Genomic DNA, 23,478 nt, shown 5'->3' with positions numbered 1-23,478 from the left:
CGCCCGCGGGGCCGGGCAGGTGCGGAGCGCCGGCAGCCCGGTCCGAGCCCCCCGCCGCCAGCATGAAGGTCGAGTTTGCCCCCCTCAACGTCCCCCTAAAGAGGAGGATCCAGACAGTGGCCGTGCTGCAGTGGATCTTCTCCTTCCTGCTGCTGGGTAACAGCCTCCCTGCCCTTGTCCCGCAGAGAAAAGAGAAAGAATCTTTTTTTTCCCCCTTAACCTGCAAGCCTTCGGCTCCGGGCTGTGGTTCAGGCGCGCCGGAGCATCGCGCTGCGGGCTCCTTTTTACCTAAAAGCTTTGGGTTGCTTTTCGGGGGTGGGGGTGTGGGGGTGGTGTGGTGTCTATTTCTTTCCATGGGTTCTTTTTCCAATATGAACTTAAAAAGCTAGTGATTCCGGCTGAGGTGCCCCCCAGATTTCTGACGACTAACAACTTCTTATCGAACATGAGCATAAAGGCTGGTATGTGACAAATGCTGTTCTCATTACTAATTCTGTAAAATAACTTTATGTGCTGTACTGCAATAAAATTCTCATTTAACTAAGTGACAAAAGTTGGTAAGGATTTGTGGTGAACTGGCTTAAATGCAGCCACTTCTCTAAATTTATAAAAAATGTCCTCACTTGCTTTAAGAAAGTCTTCCTAACTGTTCTATTCAGTAAACTTTTTCCACCGATTATTCCTTTACAGTGGATTTTCCTAATACCTTAATAGATTCCTATCACTAAACACCTATTCACAGCAGCAGATCTTCTCACAGGTGGTTGTCTTCAGCTTGATAAAATGAGGCACTTGATAAGGTAAGCTAAGCCTCAGGTCTCTGGGATCAGGTCCACAGATTGTGTAAATTGTCAAGCGGTTGTGGCATAGTCTGTGTGGAACAAAACTGTTCAGAGGGACAGAGCAGCTGACCTGTGTGTATTGGAAGCGTTTGAACACTTTGTGATCGTCTGTGCTTTAGTACTTACAAAGAGAAAAGGAATGAGCGTATCTTCCTTGTATATCTTGCAAGTATCAGTCAGGTGGTGATTAGATGTCTTTCAGGTGTTTTATTTTGGGTTGTTAGACCACACATAAAAGATTGGAGTAGGTGGGGAAGCATGTAGTCTGAAGCACCTTCACAGATTTGTCTTTAGCGCTTGGCTGTTTTGTTACCTCTAAATTATATGTGGTTGGACTAGGGGCAGTTCATGTTTGTGGCTACGTTGTAAATAGCCTGTGCTTTTAATTTTCTGTTATTGAATTACATCTTGGCATATGCCATTATTCCAGGCTAATGAAATGCAGTGGAAGTTCAGTGGCAGCAGAAGGAAACACTTTTTTATCCTAGGCTGGTTGGTAACAATGCTGCTGCAGAAAATCACGTCCTTCTGTACTAACTGGAAGTGATCGGGCTGCAGAAAATCTACTCTCGCCACAGTTCAGGGGGAGAAATAGACAGCTGTCTTCTGCAGCTGGTGCCGCCTGGGGATAAATGTTGAGGAAAAGCCACAAGGAAGTGGTTTTATGGCTGGTCATGTTGAGTGCATGTGATCATGAAAAAATTGTTTGCAAGAATGTTTGAATTTTGGTGGACAAATTGATTCTAATAATAATCACCTGCTTGTGCTTTCCTGGAGGTGTTTATGTTTAGAGTTATCCAAGGTGACCTTCTAATTTTGTAGGTGTACCCTTTCAGTCATAGGACAGTCGGAGTGATCTGGCCAGAGTTTTGTTTAGCTCTAGGAAAGTTCTGGTGGCTGAATCCTAAATTACTTAAAGAAGTTAAAAGTAGGTTGGTTTCTGATGTTCTGCATTGCCATAGTGCAGGGATTTTTCAGCCTTTTTTTTTTTGTCAGCTGAGCTGACAAAATATGGAAACATTGACTGTAAGCTCTTGAATTCAGAAGTGACACTTTAAAACCATGCAGTGGGTGCCCCAGTAGGAGTGAAATATTGAGTGAGTTCGTCACAGGATAGGTTGGAGGGGTAGGTGGTGGTTAGGTGTTGGTGCGTATCTGGAACTACTTTATACCAAGCAGGATCACCTGTAGTTTCAGTCTTTCTTATGTTAAAATATCTGCATGTGATAACCTGAACAAATAACACCAGGTAATAACTAAAGATCCAGGTTATAGATACAGGAATTCTGTTCAGAGCAGTGAATAAATAGGGTACTGGCTTAGTTCCTAAAGTTGTGCATCTAGGTATGTGTTGAGGTGCTATAGCTTAGTAAAATGGACTGATAGGACTAACAGATAAGAGTAAGGCAACTGTAAAAATTAGTGCCCTGGCAGACAAAAGCTGAACTGAGTAATTATGTCCTTTACATCTGGGAAGAGGTATGTGGAAAACATGATTTGGTACACAGAGTGAGCCGTAAGGGGAACAGGAGCCCATTACAACTTGGAATCCATAACGTGACTTGAATAGAAGACTGAAAATTGAGCATTGGCTTTATCTTCCTGTCCAAGACCCTCACAACTAGCTGAATTTAATGTAAAAAGCCTCTTGCTCTCGGAGCTTGCTTTGTTGTAATGCTGCGTGGTTTTCTAAGACTTGATGATGGAAAATGCCCTCTTGCATGTGTGACTGAAGGCTGCTCACTAGCTGGCCAGATGTACATAGATGCAATATTTTGATGACCATTAATCTTATCACCACTTGTAGAAAGAGCAAATCAGTCAATAAATACTAAACAAATTATTGTAATAGCATGATACAAACAAGAAAGTTCTGCTTCTTTGCGTGACATGCAGGCTTTGGTTGGGTCTGTATTACGGACAGATTGCTCTGCTGTAGAGCATAAGCAGAATAAACATGCCTTTGTCTCAAAGAAGCTGTACAGATGTGCGCAGAATTTCATTATGCACAATAGGCACCTCTTTAAAATTCTGAGTGTAAGTTCCTGTGCTTCCCTGCTCAGCACTGTGGGCTGCCGAAGTTCAACCCTCAAGCAGAAAAGACAAGTTTTCATTGTAGCGGTGGTTCCTCTGTACTGAAATACTGTGTCTGTATCTAAGAGCTTCTGGATTAGTTGAGGGAAATGCCCATCTAACGATTTCCCACCGTGTGCCAGCTGAGACTGCTGTATGGTTTCCTTTCTCATATGCTCCAAGTGCAGCAGCCTGAAATAGTTTAGGTTAAGTTCCATGAAAAATAAGTGTTCTAAACTGTCTTCCTTCTTTTAAAAGAGCAGTATCAGCCTGAAGTCTAAAAAACTCAAGCTGTGAAAAGTGAAACCCAGGAAATGCTAAAATGATGCTGTTTCTTGCTGTATTAAGTGGAATTCCAAAACAGTGTCAGGCTGAAGCATGATTTCAAGTCGCTAGTGTTTCACTGCTGAAACAGCAAAAAAAGTTTTGCAATTTTGGAATACGTACTTTGGAGAAGGAAAAGAAAAAAAAAAAAAACCGAAACACAATTTTGATGGAGTTTTGTGCTAGTAATTACTGTTATTAGAGGTTCATCAGCACAGCCAGGGGCTGACAGTCTTCGGGCAGGTCTGACCCAGTTTCAAGCTTGTGGAGCACCCACAACATGTCCACATCTGAAGCTGTGTACTGATATCTGCTTGTGATCTCTCTGCGCCATTGTCCAGCCCAACCTCAGGCAGAAAGTCACCTGGAGAAATGAAATCTCCAAGCTTGTAAATGCTGCTGGACCAACTGGAGGTGAGAGCAAAGAGGTTATTCTCTCACTCCCATTTCTGTACTGTAGGTTTCGTGGTACATAAACACAAAAGAAATTGCTGCTATGGATGAATGCAGTGGATGTCCCAGGTTTTTAGCATGAGATAGAATCGTAGAATGGTTTGGGTTGGAAGGGACCTTAAAGTCCAACCCCCCTGCCATGGACCAGTCCAACCTCCCACTGGACCAGGCTGCTCAAAGTCCCATCCAACCTAGCCTTGAACACCTCCAGGGGTGGGGCAGCCATGACTTCCTTGGGCAACATGTGCCGGTGCCTCACCACCCTCATCATGGAGAATTTCTTCCTAATGTCTAATCTAAATCTTCCCCCTTCCAATTTAAAGCCATTCCTGCTTGTCCTGTCATTCCATGCCCTTGTAAAAGTCCCTCCACAGCTTTCTTGTAGGCTTCCTTCAGGTACTGGAATACTGGATGTCTTTTCTTTAAGCTTGGAAATATTTTTCTTAAGAACATTGAATTAATTTTGCTGCAGTTAAATAGCATGTCTGATATTGTCCTGCTAGGAACCAGTGTAGGTTTTCTGTTTCTTGCTAATTAAGTGCTGCAGGGGTGAGCTGTGTTCCTCAGTACTGCCCATCTGTGAGCTCAGGTTGTATCAGGAGTTGATCAGTACCTAGGCAGTGGGTGGATCAAAGGGTTCATTTAAAGGCAAAACGATTCCAACAAAGAAAAATCAATGAGATTTGGGTTGAGTGCTGCTTTGCAGGTGCTTCAGCCATTTGCTTTTCTTCCTTTCTAATGTACAAGAATCAAATAAAGGCACTTTGGGGAAAATAAAGCAAGATGGCTCTGTTGGTGATCGTCTCCTCTACCATCTTCTGTGTGTTTGATTTGAAAAGGGACAGTGGAATTTAAGCATGTACAAAACCAAACGCCGAACTAGGTAGCTCAGGTGGAGTGGTGGTTTCTTGGTCCAGACAATGAGGGATGGAAATGAGAGAGAGTTTAATCCTGCAACAAGGACAACAGGATTTTGGTTTGGGATGGGTTGGTGGTAGGGGAGAGTGGTTCAACTTCTGTGTTTCCCTTTCTAGGGCCAACAGCGGTGCGCAGGTCTCCTTGCTGCTGGGGCCCAAGGATGTGACTGTTGGGCGTTCACCCATGTGTTTATTTGCAAAATACTTAATAATACAAAATCAGTACATGATACAAGGTATACTTTAAGATGTGTAAAGCCACAAAATAATATGCTGAAGACATTGATGTGTCTTAAAGCACATCCTGTTCTCTAGTGATAAACAACTGCATGTGTAGGATGGAGTGCTCTGTTAATTGGAGTGCCTTGTTAATTGGAGTTGGCTGGAGATGGTTTTGAGTTGTGGATCTGGCTTCCTCAAAAGAATCGAAATGATGAAATGTTTGCCACAGACTAAGAGATTGCTGCTGGAATCATATGTGACTTAAGTGTTGAGAAAGCAGCTGTCTGTGCTAAGGAAAAAAGTAACCTTTTCCCCAAACAAATCATGATGGTTTGTTACCTGGTGCTGTTTTAATTAATCAGCTGTAACTAGCTAACTAAACTGGTCTCATTCTTTCTCAAAGCTTTTTTATAAACCTCTTTTTTGATACCTAAGAAAACTCATTTAGGCTTTGTGAGCCTTTCTTGGCGAGCTGGCTGGTGTTGCTAATTGGTGTGGTCAGTCTGTATTTATTTCTCTCTGAAGCTCATTGCTGGCCAGTGAGCAGGGACTGATGACAGAGAATAACAGGGTACTCACTGATGCTTGTCTGACTAGTATTTCTAGGAATGCTCCTTCTGTTACCTACATCTTAGGGAGGGAATTTAACTGTGTTGCCACGCATATTTGTTTGTATGTCCTGAGATTGAGAAGAGAAAAACGGCTGTGCCACATCAGGCCAGGGGTGCTCTGGCTTGGCAACCTGCATGTGAACAAAATTGATAGTAGATGCCTAAGGAGAAATAATTGAAACAGTGAGTCTATAGACTAAATTTGGCATGCTGCCAAATTTGGTAATTAGTTACTCTGGGATTTACTGTATTCAGACCACTCTGGCAGTAATGCCTGATGCTCTGGATCTCTAGTTTATCAGTATTTGCCAGTGGAAGGTCTGCTTACTTGGGAGCCAGAACCAAATTCCAGAGTAAACAAGCCTTTAAACCAGCCTTGGCATCTGAGCGTTTGTTATCATAGTAGTGTTGAAACACAGCTCCCTTGGTAGGAATACTCAAATATTCTTGTGACTGGAGCTCCCAGCTGTGACCTATAAACTGACAAAGGACCTCTGCTACAGGAGAGTGATACGTATTCAACAAATGTTGACCTTGCTGCTTCAGTCCTGGAGATGGCTACCAGATTCCTGTGGACTTCAATAGTTTCCCAGTGCATTTAGTTTAAATAAACTCCCAGACTGCTCTTTGCTGTGGAGTCCATATCGGCCATTGGTAAAAAGTGGCAGCAAGTTCCTGTCCTTTTGGTGGAGACGTGTCTATTGACAGAATCACACAGACTAGTAAGCTCTAAAGGGAAGAGTACTAAAATGATCACTCTGTTTTTTTTTAAAACAATACTTTCTTTGTAAAAGCAGTACTCTGTAGAGGCTTGAACTTTCTTAGTGTTGCCTTGACAGGCTGACTCTTCTCAGGTGTTTCCTGTTGTCTCTGGCCTTCCTTTGATTGGACTGTTGGAGTCCAGTTGCTGTTTGTGTTGTTTCATATAAATTCCTATCTCTTTCTTTATGATTTGGGAAAGTATTTCCAGAAGTTGAGGCTGATTTTAATTTTTTTTTTAATTTTCCCTAATGAAAGAATCAACTAAGCGTGGGAAAAAAAATAATGCCCGAATCAACTTATCAGTGGTACCTTGAGGGATAATAGAGAGGAGCAAATATTCATTAGGGTTGCAAACATCAGTGTGTGCGGTTGTCCTTGTGTGTTCCTTCCAGTGTGCTCTTCCTCAGGTATGCAGTTCAGACACATTGCTACTCTGAAGGCTAAAGGTGAGGAAAGGACTTTTCTGTTGCAGGTACATTAACATGGTTGCTGAAGAATGCCTTCTTTCATTCCTCACCGTCCCGTCCCCCCGCTCCCGCCCTCCAACCCACCATGGCTGTAGATGTAAGAAATGAGCTTTTCACCTTGCTTTGCGTGTGGATATGCACACGTGCTCATTAAAACCCACAGAAGTACAGTAGTAAAAAAGTCACATCTCTACCTGTGTATTCATGAGAATGCCAGTGGGATAAAGACGTCCTGGTTATCGTGTCCTTTGTGGGATAAGGGTTAAATCGCTGATTTCTGAATATCTCCAGATGGTTGAAGACATGGCAGTGGGTTCAGGGAAGGCTTTGCTAAGGGCATATGGGAAACAGCAGAAACTGGCTGTAGTTCTGAATTGTCGAGCAGTCTGGAGGTCTTGGTGCGAGCTGCTTTACGTGGCTTCATGAGGTACTACAGAGAGCCTGTAGTCCTGGTTGGATTGAGATGAGTGCCCTGGAGACCTTGGATGCATCTGCACTGGCTTCACATGGTCTATGACTGCTCTGAGAGTAATGGGAGGCTTTTCTGCTAGAGGACAGTCTTAGATTTCATGGCCCTCACAGTAGATATTGCTCAAACATTTTTTTACTCTATAGTAACTGCAAATGCATTCAGAGCTTCTGATTGCTGGGATCACCTGTTACTTCCCCACCCATCTATTTCCTGCAGCCGATGAGTATGCATGTGTTGTAAGTAGGGAAATGGAGGAAAAGGGATGTAAAGTCTTGCCGATGTTGGCTGGCAAGCCAGATGATCCAAGTCTCATGGCAGTGATTTGCCTTTTAACCCATATCGTTCCCCCTCCCCATTCCAATGCACAACAGGGACATTTTCAAAGCTTTACTTCAAGTTTAAACAAAAAATTATGCTTACGTTGGAACTACATGCAAGGAGGTAATGATATAGTAAAGGGCTGAATTCTGAATTATTCACCTTTTTCCTGGAATTTGTTTATGAATTTAGGTAAAGTGGTTGCCGGTTATTTTACTCAGTCTTCTCTGAAGGAGAAAATACTGGTTTAGTGTTTATAGGCTCACTGGTTTTGAGTCATCAGTATTTAATTCCTCTTGCAGGCTGTTAATGTATTGAAGTAATAAGGGGGTATAGTAAAAGGAATTTGTTTGGTGTGTCTCATTGAGAATGCAATAATAAATTGGCTTTGTCCTACAAGTTGCTGAGCTCCCTTTAGGAAGTGCTGACAGCATACTTATCTCCCCCTATCTCACATGCACACAGGAATGTGTTCAGCTAAAGCAAAGCAGGGAGCTTGTTGATCTCCTGGAAGTTTGTCTGTATATTGTTAAATAGTGCTGTCTGGCACTTAGTGCTGCTGATTTAACTCACACAGCAAGGATGCTTTGATCCAAAGCAGCTTTCAGCTATTTTACTTCAAAACTGTTAGTAAAAAGCCATGTGATTCTGCACTGAGCCAAAAGCCTGTCTTTTGGAAGGGTGGGAAATAAAAATACTTAACAATTTTTGCGTAACAACCTGAAATTAATTGATATATGGCAATTAAAAGTCTTCTTGTACTTATTCAAACTTAAACCTTGAACCTTGACATTCTGTCCAGGTTAGGATTTCTAAAAATTTCTATAGTTTCTGTAGGCCTCCTTCAAAGATAAGGTAATGACTTTTCCTCAAAATATTTCTGTGCCCTACTTTGAAGTGTTGCTCATGTAGGATTCCCAGTTAGTTCTCCCTCTGAAGCAGTGGAGTGTCACCTTTCACCAGTGTTCCTCCTCCAGCATTAACAATGTCCTATAGAACTCATCGTTTCAGCTTTTGGGAGTCAACTTTGGAGGTCTGTGTGATTCATTCAGCGGTGTTATTTTTCTAAGGTGCTTCTCCGTACAAGACCAGGGTTGCCTATTTAAGCAGGAAGCAATAAGCCTCTGTACTGATGGTACTGAAGAACAGGGTATCCTTCAGTCAATTTGATCCTGCTTCTGGTTTTGTTTATAGTTGTTCCCTTCTCCCTTCCTTGGAGCAAAGTGTAAAGGCTCACCTAGGCATAGTGTATAGGCACAGGAATGAGCCAAGTTAAGCTCTGAATTTCAGCAGCTCGAAACCTGGAGTCTCCTGCGAGTTTTCAATGCTGAAGCAATTTCTCTCTTGAATGAAGCTTAACTAGGATAAGTGTTCTTAACTGTTGGTCCATCTGCTTATTTCAGAGTTTTCAGTTCTGATAGTATTTACATTGTGTTAGCCAAAGTATTGCCTGTGGTACTTGTGTTATTCTTTTACTCCACTCTATTTACTTATGTATTTAGTTCAATATGTTTCACTAGCATAACTCCTCGTAGGACATAACGGGATATCAAGTGGGGTTTGCTTGCTATTGTGTAAATACGAGATGTTAAATCCCTGGCTCACTTGCAAACCTGGAACTACTCTGACCTGTGAGCCTGATGTGTTTCGTTCCCAAGACATCAGAGCGAGTGTGCTGCTGCAGGGTGCTCTCCAGGGCAGAGAGCCACAAGCACTGCTGTGCTGGGCTGCACCTGGTGGCATCCATCGCTGCTCGAGTTGCTTGCTACAAGAGTGCAAAACTCTGCAAGCCTACAAAGGTAATGTTTCCATAGGGAGTTTCCCTGAATTATTGTTTCAACGTTGAGCCCCAAAGTAACAAACTCTGTTTAATCAGACAATTTTTTCTGGGTTTTCGAATTGTGTATAATAAACTTCCAGTATATTGTTACTGTGGTAGGATGTACTTTTTAACCTGGGCCTGAAAGTATCAGGACATAAAACTGCTAGTTTGTTCCCATGGCAGTCCTGAGTTTCTGCTTACAGGGACATGTTTAGAGGCTGAAATGGAATCTCTGAATGTTTTGATCTCATATAGTGCATCTCCTTGGCCAATCACAGAGCACCCTGCACAGGGAGTAGAACTACCATCCCCATTTTACGGGTAGAGAAATGAAGAAAAAGAAAGGGGAAATGATTGCCCGACACTACTCTTATTAGAAAAGAGATCTTGCCATGGCCTTCTTTCTCCTCCTTCTTCCTTCCCCAGGTCTGCTCCCTTCTTGCTCACTGAAGTATCACATCTTTGTTAGCTCTTGCCATCTCCTTTTATTCTGCCTTAAGTAAACCAGCTGCTCTGTACTGGACATTAGTGTTCACCTTCCCCACGGGGAGAAGACAAGTATGTTGGTTCCCTTGCACGTGTTTCATTCACCCTCGGTGTAACAACATCCATTCAGTCTGGAAGAAGCTAGCTTCAATTTGTATACATTTTGAGTAGCATCCATAATAAAAATGTCAGAGTGGGGAATTCAATGTCTTAAAAGAAGACAGGCATGATTAATGCTTGCTACAGTTTCCTTTTTTGTCTCTTGTAGCGGAGTTTTGCTGTGGATTCTTCATGATCCTGATCCTGGGCAAGTTCTGGTTTCTTGCTGTTCTGTACCTGCTGTGGCTCTACTTCGATTGGGAAACGCCATGCATGGGGGGAAGACGGTCCCAGTGGGTCAGAAGCTGGACTGTTTGGAAGTACTTTAGGGAATACTTTCCTATTCACGTGAGTAAAAGGTTTCTCACAGAACTGCAAATATTGGAACAGAGACAGCTTGAGTAGCCATGAGTGTGGACAAATGTCTAAGACTCATCCTTGGTAAAACTCTAATACTTACTTTAGGGCGAACTGAACTTCTTAAAACGTGGGAATCTTGAGATTCTGTGACAGAAAGGGGTAGGGGCTGATTTTCTGCTTGGATTATTGGGTCACAAGATAGTGCTTCAGCACAGTAAATGCTAAACATCACATCTTGAGACACATCTGTTTAACCTTCGTTCAGCTGTAAAACAGGACAGTAGTTTGAAGTGCTCAGAAGGAAATGAATTGTCATTGGTTCTGTGTCCTGTCAATGTGCAATCTCCATACTTGTTGTTTTTGAGAATCCTTCCGAGGTAAGTATTATAAAGTCCTCCACTGTCTCTATTTTTCAGCTTATAAAAACTTCAGATCTGAGTCCAAATCACAACTACTTATTTGGCTTTCACCCTCATGGGGTCCTGGTAGCTGGAGCCTTTGGAAACTTTTGCACCGGTCCAAGTTTCAAAAATTTATTTCCTGGGCTTACTCCCTATCTTCATATCATGCCCATCTGGTTCAGCTGTCCCTTCTTCAGAGAATACGTAATGAGTGCTGGTAGGTAAAAGCAGAATGTCTCAGCTGTTGCTCCACATTATAGCTTCTACTTCATATTTAGTCTATTCCTGTGCCTATGAGTGGTAAGTAATTTCACTTCAGAAGGATCAGCGTTGCTGATAAATTAAACCTCTGTTTTATGATTAACTGTTATTGCAAGATAATTTGAAAGATTTTATTAGTAGTTTTGTTAAATGAGATCACTGAGCTGCTTTTTCTTTCTGAATAGTATTGCTGTTTTTCCCTTGAACTATGAGACAGCAATGCTGAGTACCAGTTATTTACAAGAAGAGAAGGGCATATTAATTTATAACGTTATTTAGTCATTGCACAGACACAAAAGGCTTATGGTCTTAGTTATTACAAATATCTTTCTAGTCAGAAGTTACTACCCTGCTTTTTGCTGAGGTTGCATATTACAAATTTGTGTAATTTTAATGGAGATGTAAACTCTAAAGACAGGAACTTTTTTCGCTATGTTCTGAGCAGCACTTATCGTAAAGGGGTGATATTCATGACTGGTACTGCAGTAATAAAAGATAAAAATAACAAGTAATGAAGACTGAGAAACATAAGAAATCAGTAGTTATGTCCCCCCCAGTGGTTTAATACAGGAATTTTTACTTAAATTCATTAAATAACAGCATTTGAGTAAGTACAGTCTAGTGCACAAGACTAGGTTTTGATGGCAGAGAACTAGCTTGTATTCCTGACTGCAACACAGAATATCAGAATGGAATACCCAAATGTATTTCAGCACACCAGAGAATGCCCAGCCATGCAAATGTTATTTGAGGGGATTTTTTCAGGCTTATAAAGTTACTGGATTGGCCGTGGTGGAAGATAATGATTTTAAAAGTTGATTAGCCAGAAAGTCAGCTCCCCATGTTTTTTGGCATCTTGACCTGTAGGAACAAATATTTACCTGCTAGATGAGAAACAACTTGAGTAAAATGCACGCTACACAATAGTCAGTATGATATCTTATTTTTCACAGGTGATAAACCAGAGAGGACCTTTGGTATCGTACAGGTTATCAGTCAAACCATAAAACAGTTGCAAAATCTTCCATGTACTGAAAGTCATACTCCTAGCACACTGTTTTATCTCCCAGTCTTTTGCTGCTTGTCTCCAAAGCCTGCTATGCTGCAGTTATCATTGGGAAGAGCAGTTGCAGCACTACTGAGCTGCTGTGTCAGCGAGTGGAGGACAGAACCCTGTGTGCAGGCTGACATCTCAGATTCAGTGGGGGGATAAGTCTGTCCTGAGGAAAGACAGTGGCTCTTACTTTCTCTTCTAGAGAAAATTCATGCGGATGGGTGAACAAGCATCACTTGAGTTATTTGTGAGTTACGGGTCAGCTGCATTTTTCAGAGTGACAGTGACTATGGATACTTACATGGCAAGTGGAAATAGCTTTTTATTGAGGTCTGAACCTGCTCCAGTAGCAAACTATTCCTCTTGGTGGCCAACTCTCAAAACTGGATCACAATCATCTTGCCTTTCCTGGCAGATTTTTATAATCCATGTTTTAAGGTCCCTAATGGTGGAAAAAAAAAAGGAAGTGGGTAACAGGAGGTGGAGTATTTGCTTGTCCTGTAAAAACAAACAAACCAGCCAACTTTCCCCAGCCCCTCAGAAAATACCACCACCACTGACTAGACTTGATCTCTAGATTGTAATTTAGACTACATTGATTCAACACAATGCAATTACATGTGGCTTCTGGGTAACTGGTACCACTATGAGCCTTTGCAGTAAAACTTAGGGCACAAAGGAGCTCTGGAGGGGTCAGGTCCATATCTATTAGGGTTTTTCCAAAGTGCCAAGTTCAGGCTAAGGTCTAAATCAATGTTAAAGGCTTGTATGCTAGCATGCCTTTGATGTAGAAGTATTAGGTGTACGAGCAAAGCTTCGTATTTTCTGCTATTTTAGCCTAAATAGATTGATTAGTGCCAGGTCCTGGTTACCAGAGAATGAGCTGATGAAGCCATTTGGGATGGTACAAGTGAGCCTTTTCTGCTTCTGACACTGTCATGCCATTGCCTTAGATGGAACAGCTGCTTTATAGTTTTGAAAAGAATGAAGGGGATCAGCTTGGTGCTGTAGATCAGTGTTTGAGTTCACAAGTCCTCTATTCATTCTCTTACACCTTTTGTGCCTATATTTATATGCACCTGCTATATGGCTTTAGCTGCTGCCTGCCAACAGTAGCTGCTGCCTATCACCTCTTCTGTTCTAGGGCATAGAATCTCGCTGATGGGGGAGTTAACCTGAAGAACTTCCCTGAAGAACTCAAACAGCATTTAGCTTATCAGTTTGAGATTGAAGGATTTACCTAAGACCCAATCTCCTGAAGAGAAAGAGGGTTGCACCCAAATCTTTGAACCATCATTTAGATATTTAGAAATATTTCTTAGATTCCACTGTACTTGTACATGAAGATCTAATGGTCACTCTTAAAATGTTTGCTTCTAAAGGAATGGTTTCTGCATCCAAGGAGAGTGTCTCGTATGTGCTGAATAACGAAGGAGGTGGCCACGCATCTGTCATTGTGATTGGAGGAGCAGAGGAAGCTCTGAATGCACATCCTGGCAGTTTAACTTTGAATATCCTCAAGAGGAAGGGCTTTATTAAAATGGCTTTGAAACATGGGTGAGTTTCCCATCTGGGCTGCTGTAGTAAGCATGCTTTGATTGATTCTTAAGTATAGTTCATATTATAGACATTAAATGTTTAATTAGAATTTAAAAGAGTTACTTGTCTAAGAATGTTCAGGTATCTGGCACAGGAGCCATCCTGTCCACATAGATCCCATCTGGGAGAGCTGAAAACTCCCTTTGACTTTCATAGTCTGTAAGAAGCTGGTGTTATTAGCATATCTCGGTGTGTTGTTTCAGTTGGGTTTTGTACTAGCAAAGAGTAAGAATTATGAAACAATATTAGCAAACCTTGGCTGTTACTGCTGAGTGGAGCAGACATTCTGATTGCTATTCTGTAAATTGCAGTTACATTAAGATAGATTTTCCTTTATCATTTTAAGCAAACAAAAAAAAAAAAAAAAACAAGCTAGGCCCTGTTTTATTAAATCACTGAAAATTGTGGTCTAAGAAGATTTGTTTTCACCTTTATTCTAAAAAATTTCTTTTGAAGATTGTTATTCACAAAAGCAAATTTCTGGGATTTTTTTGTGAAAATCACAAGAAAAACTAGCTTACTTTTTGCTACCAAATACCATCTCTGAGAACAGAGATGGTAGTACTATCTTTTGAGTGATTTATACTTGTATAAGCTATTATGTTTGGGCTGTACTGGTCCCAATCGTCTTGAGTACTAGAAATATTGGAACCAATGACTTGTTCCTGTTAAGCTTTCTGAACAGCTCATAGGGTTATATACTTACATGCAAAGCAGTGAGAAAAATATATTAGTCTTGATGAATCTAGAATAGGTTTTTAAGCTACTGGCTGGAAAAATGTGGTCTCTGCAAAGAGTGGCTCTCTGTTTTCACACAAGGTGCCAAGGTCCGTTTTTTTCTAGAAACTATTCTGTGGTGAAATTCCAAGAAGATTTCTGATACAGATACCTAGGAGTCTTATAAAGGACCTGTTCTCCAATAGAATGTAATATTTTAGTCTAATTTGTACCCAGAAGTAACACTTGTGTATTTAGATTAAGACTTTAGTGCCTAAATGAGTCTTTACTCTTTCTGCTCAACTGCTGATTAATCCAGTAGGATCCTAAACACCGTCAGTAGCCTTTTATTCTTCAGCCATAAATATTTAGGTGCTCTTTTTTTTTTTTTTTTGAGCATATCACTAAATGTCCAATTTGACAGATCACAAAGGATGGTGTTTATCTCTCATCTAAACTGATGGGGATTGAGAAACTAGATACTTCTGTACCTCTCTTGTCCTTGATTTCAACAGCATCCCCAACACGCAACAACAAGATCAGGACACTTACAAAACACAGGAATAGCCACTTCTTTCCTTATCAAGTTCTTTGTTTTGAATTATGATTCTCCTTTTTAAGGAAGAAGCTGCTGTCTAGAGGCCTCAACTAGGGTGATAACGCCTATCTCTGCTGAGTGACTTGAAGCCTTCACCTCACTCATGTTCACCTTAACCACCAGGCTACAAGTCATTCTGGGTCTGAGCACCAGCATGAAAAACTGCTTCTACATGATGTGTAGGAATCCTGACTTAATTTCTGTCCAGTAGGGCTGTGGAACAGTAGGACAGTATGACTCTAGTCATTACAGCTCTTGCAGCGCTGTTGGCAGTCCTGAGTTCTTGTCCAAAGACTCTGCATCCAGTAATTGCTTCTGGTTGTAACATTTTGTTTCTAACAATTAACAAAATGTGGAAGAAGCTGCCAGCTCACTGGCTAATGAAAAGGTGAGGAAGGCTTGCAGGAAGCAGATGAGAAGAACCAACTGCTGCTATCACTGCCTGCATATGTTCCTGTTCTGCAGCATCAAAAACCAAGAGGGAAAGGGGCAGTGCAGAGGCCAGAGACAATGTGGAGACCTGTGCTCTCTGGTCCTGTCTCCTGTACTGCCATCAAAGAGAAGCTGTGGTTCCTCAGCTAGGAACTTGTCAAGTGTGGTCCAAGCATGTCAGGAAAAGTCCTCTGCACTACTGGAAGGGACATTTTGGTCTGAGGTAGTACACGTATCAGATATGAAGTGAAGAAATCCTGAAGACACAAAACAAATGATGAATCAGCTAAGTTAACTTTAGTTGCACAATCATAAGTTACTTATTTCTCTGTCTCGGCCTCCTACAGAGCATCTTGCAAAAGCCTAAAACTAATCCCACAGCCTCCAGCTGCTATTGCACCACGAGAAGTTCCTGTTTGTCTTAGTGTTGTAGTGAAAAGTGGAGTATTTACCCAGCCACAGGATGTACCAGGCTTTCTGATATTTCCTTTAGAGGTGGCTGGGTGATACATGCTCTATCTGAGAAAAAAATTTGAGCAGACACTGGTCAAAATAGTGAGTGGGAATAATAGTCTTTGGGGGTCCTCAGGCTTAAGAAGCAGGTGGTTTTTCCATACAGGTGGGTTTTGAGTGTCCATAGTGCTTTCCAGCCAGCTCTGTCCTCAGTGCATCCTCCTCAGGTGTTCAGAGCTTTGCAGTAATTCATCCCAAGGCTATTATAGCAAGGCTGCAATTTTACAGTAAGTTTTTTCTCAAAGATAGGGTGTGCTGAATGGAGCTAAAATACAGAAGCAAAGACTTAAAAAAAGCAAATGAAACACCTCTGTATCCTTTAGAGACTGCTTAGGATTACCCTGCATTTTCTTTCTTTAAACTGTGTAAAATACTGTTTAATGAAACAAAGCATTAATCAAAAAGTGTACTGCAGTCAGAGTTTTAATATAGTGGTGGCTTTGCCTGTTGGAGACAAGTGCCCTGATTCCATCAGCTTAAGTGGTTTGTCAAGGAGTCGAGTCAGTGCATTTCCTCCCAAGCCAATTCATGAACTGAATGAGAATTCATTAGGCTGTACAGGAGCTAAAGTGAGTTAGTATAATTTCTGTGGGTAAGATCTGACCTCTGGTAATAATAAATTAAGGCTAGTGTTTTTCAAAGAAGTCTGGAGGAAGCAGGATTTCATTGGGAATTGGACAGCAGAGGAATTTGGCATTGCACTTGTATCTGTAAGGGTGTCTGGTTTTTATCATGGATTTTGTGCTGAAATCAAGTGCGTGTATTACTCAAGTCAAAAGGCAGAAGAAAGACAGAATCTGTTTTTGATGCCACCCAGCTGGGAGCATTATAAGGTCAGCAGAGAGGCTTCTTTGCTTGCTGAGTGAGAAAATGCAGTGGAACAAGGGTGGGCTTGGTGAAATAGTGGTGGATAAGATCATAATCATTATTATGATGGATACAATTATTCAATTTTATGATTATGGACAGTCATAAACACTTGTAATGGGAAGCAACCAGCCAAATTCTGCCAAAAAGCTAATTGCTTGTTGTATGCCAGTCACTTTTTTTCTTTTTTTAAACCCCCAAATCACAAAACAGATACTGCATATCAGCAGAGTTGGGTGCCTCTTGATGATGAAGTTTAGAGCTGCCAAACCTTTCTGTGTTGGTTATTATGAAACTATTTCCAGGCTGCTGATGTGAATTGCAGTGCAAGTTCAGGCTCAGGTGGAGTTCTCAGTGTATTCATTGTTTTACAGAGCTCATCTGGTCCCCGTGTTTTCCTTTGGTGAAAATGAACTATTCAAGCAAGTTGCAAACCCCAAAGGTTCGTGGCTCAGAAATGTACAGGAGAAGTTACAAAAGATAATGGGCTTTGCTTTACCGCTATTTCATGCCAGAGGAGTATTTCAATACAGCTTTGGCTTAATACCTTACAGGCAACCTATTCACACGGTTGGTAAGTTCACCATGCCTTTTCTAATGCTTTTGCAACTGTTTAAAAACGCATAAGTGTGTGCCTAATATCTGTCCATACCTGAGGGTTGCCACAGCTCTGCAGCTGTTGATGCAATTATTTTGTGAGATGCCCAGCACCTTCATTTCTTAGCCTTGCAGAGAAGCAGCAGTTGGGTGTTTCAGCTGATGCACGGCTACCGCAGCAGCACTCAGGGACAAGACTACTGGAAGGAGCTTGTGCAGTCTTGACCCAGCGCTCATCAGGATAGGGGTCAGACAGAAGAGGAAAAGGAGAGGGTGCCTTTCAGCAGGCTGCTGCTGAGATGACATTGCAGCTTCCTAAGGTGTTTCCTTCTCTTTTGGGTTTCCTCCCCATGGAAAGATCTGTTCATGTTTAATGGTGAACATGCATGCCATGTTGACAGGCAGTTTGGAAGAGAGTTTTCGTCCCTTGTCTGTTCTCACTGCAGTGTAGGACTGAATGGCTTTTGATTTTTAATGGTTTTAACTAGTGCTGTTGACAACCCATGCCTTTAAAAAAAGCTGTGCTGGACATCAAAGGGAATAGCTGGCTGCCCAAATATATTGGATAAATCATTTTTAGACAAGTTTTAGTGGAGTGAACTAATGCAGCCTGTGTCTGCAGAAAATTTTCTGGTATTCCACAAGGGCAGTTTAAGAAGGCTCTCCCTTTAGTATTTTAGTATGGGTATTTAAGACAAAAAGGTAGCTATTTTTATGTGAAATTTCACACAGCTCCATATCTTATCAGTGCATATAGTTAAATGTTTTAGAAAGATTGAATTTTTAAGGTCCACAGGCAGGCTACAAATGTCACTTATTTTCATAGAATGCTTTGGTTGGAAGGGACCTTTATAGGTCATCCAGTCCAATTTCCCTGCAGAAGCAGGGACACCTTTAACACGACCAGGTTAATCGGAGCCCCATCCAACCTGACTTTTTTTAAAGCCAAAAAGTTTTCAAAACATTGAAATGATAGCAATGTCTTTTCCGTAGATTTTTCCTTGTGCTGATGACATTGAGACTGTTCTGCAGCTTAAAATATCTTTCACTTTAAGGTAAATCTTCATCATTGTAGTGTTTACTGCAAGGACAGAGGTGGTCCGTGGCTAAAGCATAGGAGTGCTTCAAATGAACACGACAAGAGGCTTGCAACAGAATTTGTTCTATGATCTCAAGAAATCCCTTACCTTCAGTGTCTGTGTCTCCTCATGTTTGAAAACTGTCACTGTGTTGATGTGGGGGATGTGGGCCTTGATGTGGCTCAGCCTGGCTTTGAAAGTGTTAGCTCAGCTCTCAAGAGCTGCAGAGTCACATTGAGCTCCACCCAAGCCAGCTGGCCGTGTTGACAACCTGGCCGGGTATCGGTGGGTTTCCTCCTGGTCCAGAAGCCATGATTCCTAAAGCAAAGAGATGCAGTTCAGCAAAACCAAGGTCCATGATGTCTTAGCATTTTGGGCTTGGTAAATGAAGTGCTTTTTGTTTTGTTTTGTTTTTCTTTTTCCCTGAGAATTCTTACTGCTTTTTAGAAATAGAATCAACTCTATAATATCAAATTAAGCAAGTTACTTCAAGCTGCACAGAACATTATAGAGATACATGTAATTTCCAATTCCACAAGAAATCTCTGCTCTTAGAAAAGACAGCTGCAAAAGGGCTTGAGAGTTGTTTGGTGTTCCCAGTCATGCTGCAGGAAATCCTGTGTTGTATGTATATTGATTTCACATCTCCTTAATTATTGCTCAATTCAGGGTTGGGTTCTCACCCCTGGCCACGTAAAGTCTGAATTTCAGTGCTGTGTAAGGTCTGGGAGATGCTGGCAAATGAAGCTCCAGCAGGAAAATGCAGAATCAGCCCCTTTGTGGTTGTGGCTAGACTTCCCTTCCCTTTAGTTAAGACCATCCAGTTTGAAGTGGCAGCATCTGTTGAAAAGGGATTTTCAGGTACCTTTGTAAAAGTTCCGGGGCGTGTTTGTAATGCTTTGCTTTTCTACAGGATGCCTCTGTAGTCTCTGTTGGGTCTGTTAAGCTCTTGGAGCTTCCAGTGAAAATCTGTAGAGACTGAACAACACAAGGAAGACAGAGATCATGGGAAGCTTCTCTTAGCCGTAGCTTTTGGCAGAGGAGGAGGCCGCTCTCTGGACTGCCATGGAATTCTCTCCCATGTTCCCTTTCACTCTGACAGAGCAGGCTTTGCGCACTGCCTTGAGAACATTTTGGTTGGAATGACATTTGTGGGCAATGGATGGTTCAGAGACATCTGACAGGCTTTGTGGGTTTTATGTGTTACCACTCCCTAGGCCGAGGGAGCCAACAACTTGTCTGGCACTGGTGCAGTGATACCTGTTTTGAATAAATCAGAAGATATCTGTATTTCCTTCAGTCCTGTTCCTGGCTGTGTGGTTGAGGCCGCCACTGTCCTCTTAGGCATGTCCTTCACATTGGATACCTTTAGTATTCAGATCAGGTCAGAAGACAGTGAGAAGGTGTGTTTTTTAAATGCTATTTTGAACTCATGGAATACTACCCCAATGGCAAGACAGCTCATAACCCATGCAATTGTATATTGAAGCGTGAACTGCTCCTTCAAGTTAGAGCTTAACCACCTTCCCCTTTGTGCTTTTGCTGCCAAACTGAAATGATGGGGTTTTAAAATCAATTTTATCTGAACTTGAGCAAAAGGAAGTAGAGAACCAGAGCCAGGGCTCAAGTTTGAGCCAGCCAGTATTGGGCTCCAGGGCAAGAGAGTTGTGATGTGATTCTGCCACCTTGCTGGGAGCGGTATTACAGCTGGGAGCTGTGGTATTACAGGAGGGAGGGCAATTCTACTTAGAAACAGATGTCATTGAAGCTAATGCTGCTGTTGTGTTTGATTTACAGTGGGAAGCCCTATCCCTGTAAAACGGAACTTGAATCCCACCACTGAAGAGATTGACCAGCTACATGCATTGTATCTACAGAAACTGAGACAACTATTTGAAGAACACAAAAGAAATTATGGAATCCCTGAGCATAAATCTCTTATCTTTGAGTAGCAAATTACAATTTGTAATTCCAAATCTCACAGAAAAAACTAGTGTATACTGAAAGATGTCTTTCTTGCAATCTGTGTTGTGCAATCTGTAATTATCATTGTGTAAGGAATAATTTGAAGAAGGGATCATTAGATGATTTATTGATTTTTATCTACTGTTGGGGAAAAAAAAAATCCTTAGGGTGTGAGCCTCGAAGCTGGTGCTGTTTGGAGTTGTCCTTTTGGGTTCATCCATACCAGAAATGCTAGTGAGAGACTCCACGCAGATGTTCTAGCCACCATGGTACTTCACCATAAAGCTATGGAATAGCAAAAGGAAAGGAATTGCCCCAGCCATGAGATCGTGAGAAGGAAAAGTATAAACCTGAGAAGACTTTGATTAGAAGCTGAGAGACATACCAGCATGTATCAAAGATAACATCAGGTTGTTCTCTGAATATCAGAAAACCCTGCTGCTGTTCCATGGAAATGAAGGCGTGTGCTTTCAGCATTATAAGCCATTTACTTGTGAATTCAAGAATAAATAAGAGCATTCTGCCCTGGACAAGGATATCAGCAGAAGTGGTTTGGCCAAGTTATGGAGCAGGGCAAACCCTTGGAAGGAAACATCATGTTGAGTTTTCTGTGTGCATGTGTATGCTGGGTCGTGAGAATTACTTAATGATGTGAATTTTTTGGATAAGCTCTGCTTTGGACCATCAGTTTAGAAGATGAAGCAGCTTTGTTTGGTAGTTCCAGAGGAGGTGGCAGGCACAGGACAGGAGAACTGGGCAGAGGAAGCCAGTAGGGGAATCAGGTGAACTTTACGTCTGGTGCAAATTGAAAATGATCATATACCATGCGCGTCCACAGGAGGAAGGGAAGTTGGGACTCTGGGAAAAAGTTAAAATGTTGAAAGAAAGGATCTTAGCAAGGTGAAGGCATTTGAAGAAAAGAGCGGAGATACCGTGACTCCTAAGGAGTGAAGTCCTAATGAACCAAAGCTGAGTAAATATTTGCCAGACAGAGCAAAGGTTATGTTGATCTGATGTGCTCAAAAAAACCCTCCAGCAACAAGTTGGTTTCCTTAGGAAGGCTGTTCATTCTAGTGCCCATCTGCCATCAGATCTGACTGGTACTGAGCCTGTGAATCCTGCTCTCATTTTTCTAGGATGGCAGATGTCTTTTCTGGGAGCCAGGGCTGGAATTTGTGATGTGTGAAGAAGCCACCCCCTCTTCCCTGACAGGGTGCTGCCAATGTGCCCACAATTCACTTCTACTCTACTTGAGCTTTCTCGGTGCCATGTGTGTTTACCCTCCTTTCCCACAATTTTGCTACCTGATGATCTCTGTGGTGCAGACACATTAATTCCTAACTCTCTGTCTATCCTTCCCTGGGTTAAGATCTCAGAAGGAGTGTGTATGCATACAAAATACTGAGCAGGGGCTTCTCATTCAGAAGAAGATTATTTGAGGAGCATGGCTTGAGGAGAGGAGGCACTGTGACTGGATGTGTTTAACACAATGAGGATTGTTTCACCTCTTGGAAGGGTTTGTATCTAGGAAAGTCAAACACAGCAAGTCTGATACCTGGGAAGAGGTCTCCAGGGTCCTGAGGACTGTAGTAAGTGATGAGTCCCAGGCAGTCATTATTGCTTTGCCAGCTGTGTGAAATTCCCTTTGGATTTGTTGTTTTGTTGCCTGCCCTGAGGAGTAGGGCTGATTATTCATGGAAGAAGAATCTGGAATCTGTGTCGGACTATTCTTTCCTCCATCTTCTGCTCTAATGAGATATTTCCTCTTGTTCCATTACCTTAATGATATAGAAGCTCAGGATGTAAATTTAAAAGCATTAGTGTTGGGTTGAGGATGGGCAGTAACAAAAGATTGTTGTTGATCGAAGTGGCCAAAACTTCTTGGGACTACATGGATACCGATTTTGGGGCAATATCTGGTCCAGAGGGTACCCTACAAGCAGGCTGACCTCTGAATTGAATGGGAAAATTATTGGTGGGCTCTGAATACCAATTCAAGTTGGCACTGGGACATTTTCATTGCTTTGTAGCACAGGAAGACGGAGAAAAAAAAAAGAAAAAAAATCTCCAACTTCTTAAATACATGTTGTTGCTCAGTAACTGCAGCAGATTGCTTGTGATGGTCCTTCTAACCTACCTCTTAGTAACAAATTCTCCAGTGCATCCAGGCCTATTTTGAAACAGAACATCAGCCTCTAGACCTGATAGGCATGGTGTCACCTGAAATATTTACTTGTGTTGGTATGTGGATTTGTAACCCAGCCCCACAATGCTGAGATCAAAGGCCAGAGCTCTGGAAGCTGCAGACCTGTTGTGACTGGTGCAAGCCCCAATCTCACCATTGCTGCAGCCACGAGGAGACTTCTCGTGTTCGTTAGAGTGAGTACTAAGGCAGCCTTGAGTTGCAGCTTGTGCTTGGGAAAGCGAGAGCGAGCAGAGAGTGGGAATGGTGACCCCCCGTCTCCCAGCTCTGATCAGAAGAATCTGGTGGTGCTCAGATTCCTGGGATGGCCACCCTTACTGGGGTCTGCTTGGTGGCATGTTTCATTTTGTGCCTATTTGTGGTACGAGTAGTCCTAGGGAGCTCATCCTCTATCAACAAGATAGATGCTCTGCCTCTGTACTGTGCCAGCATTGCCTCTGATGTGCTTCAGGTGACAGTGCCTGCTTGTTCCCTGCAGGTGAACATCACTGCCAAATATTGTTTACAGAAAGTCAATACTCAAGGAATTTTTGCTTTGTGAACTACAAAGCGTGTTTTCCACTCTGTAACTTTTTATGGTACCTCTAAAATATGAATGTCAGTCATGAATGAATGAGAGCTGCAGCAAGGAGGTGGAAAATAATAAAGGTTTGTACCAAAGTGTGTCTGCGTTGACTGGAATTCCAGTGTGCATCACTGCTCTTGGGTGAGGGCTTCATCCCTCGACCTTGGGAGCCTGACTGAGCTCAAGAAGTCCCCTATACCAGCTGCAAGTTGGTGGTCCTAACATGCTGAGGGAGCAGGGGGGCAGAGATGATGGATAGATTGCTCACTGCAGTCAGCTGAGGGATCAGCCAAGTTCCTGCTGTCAAGTCTCAAAGGGTCTGAGGAAGGAGAAGTTCATGGCAGGGGAGGGCTGGGCTGCAATAGCACACAACAGAGCACGGCAGGGAAGCTGGAGCAA

General features: G+C 42.2%; 1 protein-coding gene across 1 annotated transcript; it reads left to right on the top strand.

Annotated features, from left to right (window-relative positions):
- Positions 1–23,170, top strand: MOGAT1 (monoacylglycerol O-acyltransferase 1). Its single transcript, XM_069864471.1, has 6 exons — positions 1–156; positions 10,038–10,216; positions 10,645–10,846; positions 13,327–13,501; positions 17,045–17,244; positions 20,144–23,170. Exons 1-6 carry the CDS (start codon positions 63–65, stop codon positions 20,296–20,298), a joined length of 1,005 nt encoding a protein of 334 aa, XP_069720572.1. The 5' UTR covers positions 1–62; the 3' UTR covers positions 20,299–23,170.
- Positions 23,171–23,478: the final 308 nt, after the last annotated feature.

Source organism: Phaenicophaeus curvirostris, chromosome 10 (genome assembly GCF_032191515.1).
Source record: "Phaenicophaeus curvirostris isolate KB17595 chromosome 10, BPBGC_Pcur_1.0, whole genome shotgun sequence".
NCBI classification, from domain to species: Eukaryota; Metazoa; Chordata; class Aves; order Cuculiformes; family Cuculidae; genus Phaenicophaeus; species Phaenicophaeus curvirostris.
The sequence above is the reverse complement of the archived record's forward strand: the minus strand, read 5'-3'. Positions and strand labels throughout refer to the sequence as shown.

Coding starts and splice junctions, on each gene's coding strand:
- MOGAT1 (XM_069864471.1), top strand. CDS start 63: ATGAAGGTCGAGTTTGCCCCCCTCAACGTCCCCCTAAAGAGGAGGATC. Junction 157..10,037: donor CTTCTCCTTCCTGCTGCTGG/GTAACAGCCTCC, acceptor TGTCTCTTGTAG/CGGAGTTTTGCTGTGGATTC. Junction 10,217..10,644: donor GGGAATACTTTCCTATTCAC/GTGAGTAAAAGG, acceptor TCTATTTTTCAG/CTTATAAAAACTTCAGATCT.